Here is an 11,607-nt window from a genome sequence, read left to right as displayed (position 1 = left end):
ATCCTGGATGAGCCCCTTCAGGATGAAGCCGCACAATCAACTCCTGCTGCTTGGCCTCATTAACGTGATTTTGAATTTAACTTCCGTTTCAACTCAGGACAATGTTTTCATCTCATGGGCACATCCCTACGCAGACTTCCACAGCACTTCCAACTGCTGGGTATGTACGGCTATGCCTCCGTAAGTGATGGATGGACTTCCTTGGTGGGTGTCACTGCTCTGCCAAGGAGATTTACAACCATTCTGCTCTTTTCTGGGATGACAAAAAGAGACTTTCCTCTCTTATCAATCATGACCTCTCTTTGCTCTCTTGGTGTAAGACCTACGGTCAATAGACTTGGGTCATGACGTTACATTTGATATAAGTGCCAGTGTAACAAAAGCCTAACCTACAACAGTTCAGGTTCAGTTGCTCAGTCGTGTCCGACTCTTTGCGAGCCCATGAACTGCAGCATGCCAGGCCTCCCTGTCCATCACCAACACCCAGAATCCACCCAAACCCATGTCTATTGAGTCGGTGATGCCATCCAACCATCTCATCCTCTGTTGTCCCCTTCTCCTCCTGCCCTCAATCTTTCCCAGCATCAGGGTCTTTTCTAATGAGTCAGCTCTTGGCATCAGGTGGCCAAAGTACTGGAGTTTCAGCTTTAGCATCAGTCCTTCCAATTCCAAAGAACACCCAGGACTGATCTCCTATAGAATGGATTGGTTGGATCTCCTTACAGTCCAAGGGACTCTCAAGAGTCTTCTCCAACACCACAGTTCAAAAGCATCAATTCTTTGGCGCTCAGCTTTCTTCACAGTCCAACTCTTATATCCATACTCCTGGAAAAAACATAGCTTTGACTAGACAGACCTTTGTTGGCAAAGTAATGTCTCTGCTTTTGAATATGCTGTCTAGGTTGGTCATAACTTTCCTTCCAAGGAGTAAGCATCTTTTAATTTCATGGCTGCGGTCACCATCTGCAGTGATTTTGGAGCCCCAAAAAACAAAGTTAGCCACTGTTTCCACTGTTTTCTCATCTATTTGCCATGAAGTGATGGGACCAGATGCCATGATCTTTGTTTTCTGAATGTTGACCTTTAAGCCAACTTTTTCACTCTCCTCTTTCACTTTTATCCAGAGGCTTTTTAGCTCCTCTTCACTTTCTGCCATAAGGGTGGTGTCATCTGCATATCTGAGGTTATTGATATTTCTCCTGGCAATCTTGATTCCAGCTTGTGTTTCTTCCAGACCAGCGTTTCTCATGATGTACTCTGCATAGAAGTCAAATAAGCAGGGTGACAATATACAGCCTCGATGTACTCCTTTTCCTATTTGGAACCAGTCTGTTGTTCCATGTCCAGTTCTAACTATTGCTTCCTGACCTGCATACAGATTTCTCAAGAGGCAGGTCAGGTGGTCTGGTATTCCTGTCTCTTTTAGAATTTTCCAGAGTTGATTGTGATCCACACAGTCAAAGGCTTTGGCATAGTCAATAAAGTAGAAATAGATGTTTTTCTGGAACTCTCTTGCTTTTTCCATGATCCAGTGGATGTTGGCAATTTGATGTCGGGTCCCTCTGCCTTTTCTAAAACCAGCTTGAACATCAGGGAGTTCACAGTTCACGTATTGCTAAAGCCTGGCTTGGAGAATTTTGAGCATTACTTCAATTGTGCGTATAGTTTGAGCATTCTTTGGCATTGCCTCTCTTTGGGATTGGAATGAAAACGGACCTTTTCCAGTCCTGTGGCCACTGCTGAGTTTTCCAAATTTGCTGGCATACAACAAGCACCGGTAAATCTACCTTATTTACATACTAGGTGGACAAGATCCATGTTTCAGTGATATGAGTATATTGCTGCCTTATTTGTACCCTCTGTAGGGACAACAGATATCATGATTAAAGTAGAGACCTTGACTAATTTCACAAAACAGGCCCTTCTAGGTAGAACAAAAGCCATCCAAGCCTTAAATGAAGAGCAAATCCAAATGAGAAAAGCAGTAATTCATAATAGAATGGCTTTGGACATACTCACAGCTACTCAAGGACCTGTGCTATGATTAAGATTGAATGTTGTGTATACATTCCTGACTTATCTGGCAATGTATCCACTGCTTTAGATAACAGGAAAAACCATGTAAAACCAATGTCAAATGAAAACATTCCTTTCTGGACTTCGGTCCTATCTTGGGTGAAGGGCGATTGGTGGAAAACTAAATTTACCACTGTTATAGTTAGTTGCCTTGATAGTTCTGCTTTGTGGACACTGAATTTTACAATATATTATGAACTTTGTAACCCGAAGGTTGACGTCATTCTCCCAAATTGGTGATCAGAGAGCCAGGGTGCAATATATCCCTATGAATGATGCTCATAATATGAGTTAAGAGAATCAAGAGAGGGGAATGAAGGAGGAAACAGACAGCTGGACTCCATCTTAGGCCTGTTCATGCTTATCGTGCTCGGCTACCTCTCCAATGGACTCTGAACTCTGTGCTTAGTGGCTATGGAAATGACAATAGAAGGATAAGACCCCCTCTGGACAGGGGAATCTTGAAGATCACATCCAGGTTAGTCATCGCCTAAGAGAAAACATATTCTAATCACCCCTGCCTCCAGATAGGTCATAAATTATTATTATGAACTGTCTGAACACATAACACATGAACGATGGGGTTATTTTGATTGTATTTACCCTTCCTTTGTTTTATGTAAGTCTCCAGGAAATTGGGGTGGTGAGTTCGGACATGTACACATGGAGTGTAAAAGATTTTCACAAATGCTGGTCGGGGTCCTTGGCTAAGAGGAGACTCTGCCTTGGGCCCACTGGTGTAATAAACTGCACTCCACTATCTGCATTGTCCTTCTGAGTGAGTTTGTTTCCCAGAGTGTGTGGCTATTACTGTTGGATCTCCATGCAGTCCAAGGGACTCTCAAGAGTCTTCTCCAACACCACAGTTCAAAAGCATCAGTTCTTTGGCACTCAGCTTTCTTTATAGTCCAACTCTCACATCCATACATGACTACTGGAAAATCATAGCCTTGACTAGATGGACCTTTGTTGACAAAGTAATGTCTCTGCTTTTGAATATGCTGTCTAGGTTGGTCATAACTTTCCTTCCAAGGAGTAAGCATCTTTTAATTTCATGGCTGCGGTCACCATCTGCAGTGATTCTGGAGCGCAAAAAAACAAAGTCTGTCACTCTTTCCACTGTTTCCCCATCTATTTGCCATGAAGTGATGGGACCAGATGCCATGATCTTCATTTTCTGAATGTTGAGCTTTAAGCCAACTTTTCACTCTCCTCTTTCACTTTCATCAAGAGGCTTTTTAGTTCTTCTTCACTTTCTGCCATATGGGTGGTGTCATCTGCATATCTGAGGTTACTGATATTTCTCCTGGCCATCTTGATTCCAGCTTGTGCTTCATCCAGACCAGCATTTCTCATGACGTACTCTGCATAGAAGTTAAATAAGCAGGGTGACAATACACAGCCTCGACATACTCCTTTTGCTGTTTGGAACCAATCTGTTGTTCCATGTCCAGTTCTAACTCTTGCTTCCTGACCTGCATACAGGTTTCTCAAGAGGCAGGTCAGGTGGTCTCAGAATTTTCCACAGTTTATTGTGATCTACACAGTCAAAGGCTTTGGCATAGTCAATAAAGCAGAAATAGATGTTTTTCTGGAACTCTCTTGCTTTTTCCATGATCCAGCGGATGTTGGCAATTTGACCTCTGGTGCCTCTGCCTTTTCTAAAACCATCTTGAACATCTCGAAGCTCACAGTTCATGTACTGTTGAAACCTGGCTTGGAGAATTTTGAGCATTACTTTGCTAGCTGTGAGATGAGTGCAATTGCATGGTAGTTCGAGCATACTTTGGCATTGCCTTTCTCTGGGATTGGAATGAAAACTTTTCTAGTCCTGTGGCCACTGCTGAATTTTCCAAATTTGCTGGCATATTGAGTGTAGCATTTTCACAGCACCATCTTTTAGGATTTGAAATAGCTCAACTAGAATTCCATCACCTCCACTAGCTTTGTTCATAGTCATGTTTCCTAAGGCCCATTTGACTTCACATTCCAGGATGTCTGGTTCTAGGTGAGTGATCACACCATCGTGACTATCTGGGTCATGAAGGTCTTTTTTTTGTACAGTTCTGTGTATTCTTGCCTCCTCTTCTTAATATCTTCTGCTTCTGTTAAGTCTATACCATTTTTGTCCTTTTTTGAGCCCAAGTCTGCATGAAATGTTCCCTTGGTATTTCTAATTTTCTTGAAGAGATCTCTAGTCTTTCCCATTCTATTGTTTTCCTCTATTTCTTTGCACTGATCACTGAGGAAGGCTTTCTTATCTCTCCTTGCTATTCTTTGGAATTCTGCATTCAAATGGGTATATCTTTCCTTTTTTCTTCTTTGTTTTTTTTTCCCAGCTATTTGTAAGTCCTCGTCAGAGAGCCATTTTGCTTTTTTGCATTTCTTTTTCTTGGGGATGGTCTTGCTCCCTGTCTCCTGTACAATGTCATGAACCTCCGTCCATAGTTCATCAGGTTCTCTGTCTATCAGATCTAGTCCCTTAAAACTATTTCTCACTTCCGCTGTATAATCCTTATGGATTTGATTTAGGTCATACCTGAATAGTCTAGTGGTTTCCCTACTTTCTTCAATTTAAGTCTGAATTTGGCAATAAGGAGTTCATGACCTGTACTACAGTCAACTCCAGGTCTTGTTTTTGCTGACTGTATAGAGCTTCTCCATCTCTGTTGCAAAGAATATAATTAATCTGATTTCGTTGTTGAACATATTGTATGGCTTTATGTCCTGAGTTTCAGATGTTGGAGCACGGAATACTTCAGTGCTCTGCTAAATACAGTTTTCATGAGAAATTGATAAGAAATGTTTGGGATTTTGATCTATTTCCAGGTGTAGGTTGGAATAATGTCGAAGTCAGATTTTTTTTCAGGCAAAACTAAGATGACTGGGAAACAGCACTCCGGCCAGAGAACACACAATTCATCAGATTTTGGCAAGCTCTAAGGGCTTCACTCATAGCTCAGTTGGTAAAGAATCCGCCTGCAATGCAGGAGACCCCTGTTGGATTCAGGCCTTGGGGAAGATTCGCTGGAGGAGGGATGGGCTACCCACTCCAGTATTCTTGCACTTCCCTTGTGGCTCAGATGGTAATGAATCCGCCTGCAATGCGGGAGACCTGGGTTCCATCCTTGGGTTGGGAAGATCCCCTGGAGAAGGGAAAGGCTACCCACTCCAGTATTCTGACCTGGAGAATTCCATGGACTGTACAGTCCATGGGGGTCGCAAAGAGTCGGACAGAGACTCAGCAACTTTCACTTTCAGTGGCTCAGCTGGCGAAGAATCGGCCTACAATTCAGGAGACTCAGGTTTGATCCCTGGGTAGGGAAAATCCCCTGGAGAAGATAATGGGAACCCATTCCAGTTATTCTTGCCTGGAGAACCCCACGGACAGAGGACAGAGGTTCCTGGCGGCCCCAGGCTTTTAGGCTCCAAAGAGTGGGACACGGAGTGACAGGCAAGTGTTCCAAAAGCCAGACGAGAGTGAAGCGATGTATGCTCACTGGAGGCTTTAGTTGAAGTCAGAAGACCTGGTGGGCGCCACGGGGAGGACCTGGAAGGAGAAACTGCTGGCCTTTTCGCTAACTGACTTCATGCTTCAGGGAGCCAGGTCCGGGGTGCCCAGCGCTCCTCCCCGGGAGCTCCCGGGCCTCCCGGACACTTGGCTCCGGGCCACGTCCGCACCCTTCGAACGGGTGTGGGTGATTTCGTAAGTGGACGTGACACAGCCACCGTGGGGGAAAGCGTACAGGGAAGCGGGAGTGAGCCGGAGGCGGGCGCGGTGGGAGGGGTGAGGGGAGGAGGGAGACGGGGAGGACCGCGGAAAGGACGCGGCGCCCGGCGTGAGGAAGTGCACAAGGTCTCGGCGCTGTCTGCGCCCGGCCGGCTGGAGGGGCGGCCAGGTGAGCCGGGGATGCTGGCGTGCGGGGAGCCGGGGATGCTGGCGTGCGGGAAGCCGGGGCTGCGGCCGCCGCTGCTGCTGCTGCTGCTCCTGGGGCCGCTGGGTCCCTGCTCCCCGGGCGCCCCAGCCGCAGCCGCGCCGGCCGACGACGCCGCAAAGCTCGAGTTCTCCACCGAGCGGCCGCTGCACCTGGTGAGTCCCGCGTTCCTGTCCTTCACCATCGACGCCAACCTGGCCACGGACCCGCGCTTCTTCACCTTCCTGGGGTAAGTGCCGGCCTGCGTGTCCCTGGCCTCCTAGCTCCTGGTCTCCTGACGTCCACGGCCGGCCCGCCGGCCCTCCTCCTCTCTTTACTCCGGGACCTTCTCACCATCTGTCTTTTTCTCCTTTCTCTCTCTCGGTCTCTCCCCAGCCCACCCCGGGTGCTGGGTTCCCCGAACCGCCCTTTCCCGCCTTCATTCATTCAGCAAGTGGTGCCTGAGCGCCACTGACGGCTAGATATTAGGGTAGAAATTGAGAAAAGAAACTTTCCATCTGCCCCAGAAACTTGCCTGCAGGATGGTACCCACCTAGAGCACCTGGAGGGCTTTGAGCGCTTGAATTTGCTGCTCAGTGTGGGACAAGTAACGCTGTACCAGGCTCCAGTCCCTTACACGCTGGTAATGTTGTAGCCACAGGTCCTGAAAAACAAACTCATTCAGAAGGACAATGCAGATAGTGGAGTGCAGTTTATTACACCAGCGGGCCTAAGGCAGAGTCTCCTCTTAGCCATGACCCTGACCAGTTTTTCTGAAAACCTTATATACCCTAGTGTTCGTGCCAAACCCACCTCCCCAAATTCCCTGAAACTAGTCTGAACAAAGGAAAAGAAAGATACAATCAAAGATAACTTTGGGCTTCATATGCCTTAAGCCTAGGAAGTTAACAGCAGACAATTATCAATAGGCCTGTGGTCATACCCCAATAAGCATAATAGAATTTATGATTCTATTCGTTTACACAGATAATTAGGGTATTCTTTTAGGCAACAGAGAGTCTAGGTATGAGCCCTGGGGCTCTTCCATGCAGGGGGCCTGGTTTTCAGTTGATATGTCGTTTCCATAGATACTGGACATATAGGTCAAAGTCCACAGTCTGGCCCAAGATGGAGTCCTGCTTTCAAGATGGAGCCTGTTCTGTCTGTCTCCTCCTTTGTTCCCCGCTCTTGATGCCTCCCCGCTCTTGATGCTTTTAACTCATAGTATGAGCATTATTCATAGGGCTATATGCACCCTGACTCTCTGACCTCTAATTTGGGAGAACCACATCAACCTTTGTGTTACAAAGTTCATAATACATTGTAAAATAAAGGGTCCACAAAGCAGAACTATCAAGGCAATTATAACAATGGTGAATATAGTGTTCCACCAATCACCCTTCACCCAAGATAGGACTGAAGTCCAAAAAGGAAGATTATCATCATACATAACTTTTACCTGACCTTCCATTTCCTCTAGGGTGGCTGATACATAGCCAGATAAATCAGGAATATATACACAACATTCAACTTTAATTATAGCACAGGTCCCTCTTTGTACTGAAACTATGATTAGTCTCAAGATGATACCAGCAAGTCCTTGTAGCAGCAGTTGATTGTAGAGCTTCATCTCTTTTTCTTCTCTAAGATGATCTTGGTTTCACGGGGATCAGCAGGGTCCTTTTGTGTAGTCCACTCAGCGTCCTCCAGGTCTCTTGGTATGCTCTCTTCACCCTCATGTGGTAGATCCAGGGAGTGACACCTGCAACTTTAACTGCAGTAGGGCTGGTTAGAGCAACAGTATATGGACCCTTCCACTGTGGGGCCAAGGAGTCGTGTTTCCAGCCCTTGACCACACCTGATCCCTGGGCACAAATTAGTGAATCTGTTCCCCAAGGGGGAACAGCACCCTTTCTTGGACAAACTTAGTTACCTGATTTATTACCTTCCCCAGTTGTTCCATCTGCTGTGAAATCTCATCTCCCCTTACCTGAGGCAAATTTGTTGACACCTGTTTTATTACGGGAGGGAGCCTCCCATACACAATTTGTATAGAGAAGAGCCATGGGACTGTGGGGTCATCCTGAGTCTGAGCAGAGCCGTTGGAAACAAGTCCACCCAGGAACAGTCAGTCTCTAAGATGACTGTTGGAGAGTGTCTTGGAGAGTGTCTCTTTAAGTGTCTGGATGGTTTCTTCCACCATCTCAGAACTCTGGGGCCTATATGTTGTATGTAATTTCCACTTGATGTTTAAAGTTTTGCTTACTTGTTGTACTAAATCAGCTACGAAAGCCGGGCCATTGTCCAATCCAATGACGGTAGGAAATCCAAATCTGGGAACTATCTCCCTAAGCAGGCACTGGGCTACTTCTGATGCTCTTTCAGTCTGGGTAGGAAAAGCTTCTACCTATTCCGAGAAGGTACATATTCTGACCAGCGGGTAATGGTAGTGTCGGTGAGGTTTCATTTCAGTGAAGTCCACTTCCAGGTGTTCAAAGGGCAGTGTGCCTTCTACCTGAATCCCTGGAGGTTTCTGTCTGTGCCGAGAGGCAGCATTGACCTGTGAGCAGGCAGTGTAGTTCTGAGATTTCATCCTGCATAGGGAAGAGAGGCAGGGAACCAAGAAATAGTTTCCAATTAGCTCTTCCAGTTTATCATGGCCTAGATGGGTCGCTTGGTGTGTTTGGCTTACCAGAGTGGGTGCCAGCTCCTCCGGTACCAATAATTTGCCACTTGGCAATTCCCACCGTCCCTTTTCAGTCTTGATGGCCCCTTATGCTTTGGCTAGTTGGTTTTGGGCTTCAGTGTATTTTGGAGAGTCTAGCGTTAGCTCAGGTAGCTCCACCAAAATGAGAGCTTTAACGGGGGCTTCTCTTGTCACCCCCAAGCCCTCAGCTGCTTGTTTAGTGGTCTTATCTACCAGTCTGTTCCCTGAGCCTGGGAGGTATCCTCTTTGACGTCCTCAGCAGTGTATGACTGCAACCCTTCCTGGTTCCCAGGCAGCATCTAATAGGGTCTTAATTTCTTCCTTATTTTTAATATCTTTTTCACTGGCTGTCAAAGGCCTCTCTCCTTATACAGAGCCCTGTAGTGTGGCAAAAGAATACCTGGAGTCTGTGTAAATGTTTGTCTTCTTACCTTTTGAGAGCTGGAGGGCCTGAATTAGAGCATATAGTTCGGCCATTGAGCAGACCAGGGTGATTGGCAGAGAACTAGCCTCAACGATGGTTTCTTCCATGACTACCGCATATCCCGACAGTCATTGTCCCTGTTTCACCAGGCTGGTGCCATTGGTGTACAGGACCCAGTCTGGGTCTGGGATTGGCTGATCTCTCAAGACAGGGCTCCTGGCCTATTTCCTTGCAATCATGTGAGGGCCCACCTTCTCCCACAAGAAAGAGAGCAGCCAGATTCAGGGCCTGACAAGACTCAGTAGTAACATGGGTTTCTCACATAACAGTCCCTGGTATGGAGTAATCTGGGATGTTGCCAGCCATTTATGGGGGTCCCCTCGCAGGGGAGTGTTGACCTCATGTGGGACTTTTATGAACAAATCTTGGCCCAAAGTCAGCTTGGTTGCCTCCCAGACCAGTAAGGCAACTGCAGCACCTGCCTGTAAGCATCCCGGCCACCCAGTGGCAACATTGTCCAGCTGATTAGAGATAAGTCACTGGTCTGTCCCATGTCCCCATAGTCTGGGACAACACTCCTGTAGACACCTCGTCCTTTTCAGTCACATAAAGAGTAAATGGATTAGCGAGATCTGGCAGGCCCAAGGCGGGTGCTGACATAATTGTACCGGGTTTGAGTTCTATTACCAGTGGGACTTGTTTTGCAAGCCTGGGGTGGGTTGTCTTCCGCCCGGACCTCAGGGAATTGTTGAGTTAACTTTCTCTCTCTACTGTTTAGCCTGTCCGGTTTCCCTTCCGGGAGATCGTGCAACCTCCATTCATCTTGAAGGGTTACTGAGAGAAAGAGTAAATAGGTGGTTGAGCCCACTTGAACAGTGGGTCTTTCATGGGGGGAATGGTCACTTGTGCCCCCAATTTAGACAGCAAGTCTCTTCCCAACAAAGGTACTGGGCATTCAGGGATGTATAAAAATTCATGAGTCACTTGGTGTCCCCCTCATCTGACATTTTCAGGGTAGGCTAGAGACACAAAGGCTGCATTTATCACCATCTGAGATCCAGCTCTCGCTGGGTCTACTGGCGTATAAAGTCTATAGGGTCGCACAGTCTTTTTGAGAACTCAGAGGGTGATTCGCTTTCCCTTTGAATCACTTGGGAGGGTTTTGAGATACTCAGCTTTTTGAGACCCCCTCTTGAGACCTTGTAAAAGAGTCACCTGATATCTCTCCAGGTGGCCCGTCCCTTTTTCTGTGTTACAGTCCCAACTTGGCCTCTCATTGGGGGTGGCTAGTTTTGTCCACCGCTGCGGGTTTGCAGTACACTCAGGTGCCACTTCTCTTAACCATTGTTTGGCCTCAGTTAGGATTCTGTGTCTTAAAAAAAAAAGGATCCTGTGTCTTTCCTCATTGCTGAGAAGGGAGACTAGTAGTTGGATTATGTCATCCTATGCAGGGCGGTGGGTTCGAAAAATAGCCTCCATTAGCCTAATCATCAGAGAAAGCAATGGCATCCCACTCCAGTACTCTTGCCTGGAAAATCCCATGGACGGAAGAGCCTGGTGGGCTGCAGTCCATGGGGTCGCTAAGAGTCAGACACGACTGAGTGACTTCACTTTCACTTTTCACTTTCATGCATTGGAGAAGGAAATGGCAACCCACCCGGTGTTCTTGCCTGGAGAATCCCAGGGATGGGGGGAGCCTGGTGGGCTGCCATCTATGGGGTCGCACAGAGTCGGACACGACTGAAGTGACTTAGCAGCAGCAGCAGCCTAATCATGGCTTGTGGCTCCCCCAAGTACGGTGGAGGGTGTCTCTGCCAGTTTAATATATCCGTAGAGGAAAATGGCTGGTAATACTAGGCTCCAAGGGGCTGATGGTAGTTCCCTTGAGTCCTGAACTGGAGGCTCTTGTAGCTCTCTGAGGGACATCTGTAGTGGGGTTCTTCCCCCTGTTCCTTGGTGGAGCACAGCCTCTGTCTAATTGCTGTGTTTTCTTCCCCCTTCCCATCAGTACTCACTGGGAGAGGTGGATCCAATCTAGAAGGTCTAGCTGAGGTGGAGTTCTGGGGGCATTGACCAGAGGTCTCCATTGCTGTGATTGGAGCCTGGTGACTCTACAAACTCTGGGAGAGCTGGCGGAGGAGCATCGGCTGCGGCAGGACTTCATCTGGCCCTGGATTGGGCAGTAAGGCAGCCTCCGGTCCTGGTGGAGCACTGGGAGTCAGGCCCATCATTATCCAGTATGGGGGAGGGGTCAGGTCATCCCCGTCCAAATTCTGTAGAATTTCCTTTTTTATCATCAGTCAATGTTGTGCCATTAATATTTTTCCCTCTCCCTTCTGGATACAGAACCTTGTCCAAGTAGGAGGGTCGTGAGCTAACCCTAGCCATGAGTCAATATATGGATATTGATCCGGGTGTCCTGGCTCTCCTGTGACTACTGTATAGACTGCTTCCACTACTTTTAAGTTCCTGGTGTTCTCTGGCGG

General features: G+C 47.3%; 1 protein-coding gene across 1 annotated transcript in view; it reads left to right on the top strand.

Moving 5' to 3' along the window:
* Window positions 1-5,912: 5,912 nt before the first annotated feature.
* Window positions 5,913-11,607, top strand: part of HPSE (heparanase) — a 48,745-nt gene continuing 43,050 nt past the window's right edge. Inside the window, exon 1 of the mRNA XM_040237243.1 lies at window positions 5,913-6,240. Coding sequence (XP_040093177.1) covers window positions 5,987-6,240 — 254 coding nt within the window. The 5' untranslated portion in view covers window positions 5,913-5,986. The remainder of the gene's footprint in view (window positions 6,241-11,607) is intronic.

The sequence above is a fragment of the Oryx dammah genome, unplaced genomic scaffold, assembly GCF_014754425.2.
Source record: "Oryx dammah isolate SB20612 unplaced genomic scaffold, SCBI_Odam_1.1 HiC_scaffold_3, whole genome shotgun sequence".
Classification (NCBI taxonomy): domain Eukaryota; kingdom Metazoa; phylum Chordata; class Mammalia; order Artiodactyla; family Bovidae; genus Oryx; species Oryx dammah.
Note: the sequence above shows the minus strand (reverse complement) of the source record. Positions and strands in the feature narration are given on the sequence as shown.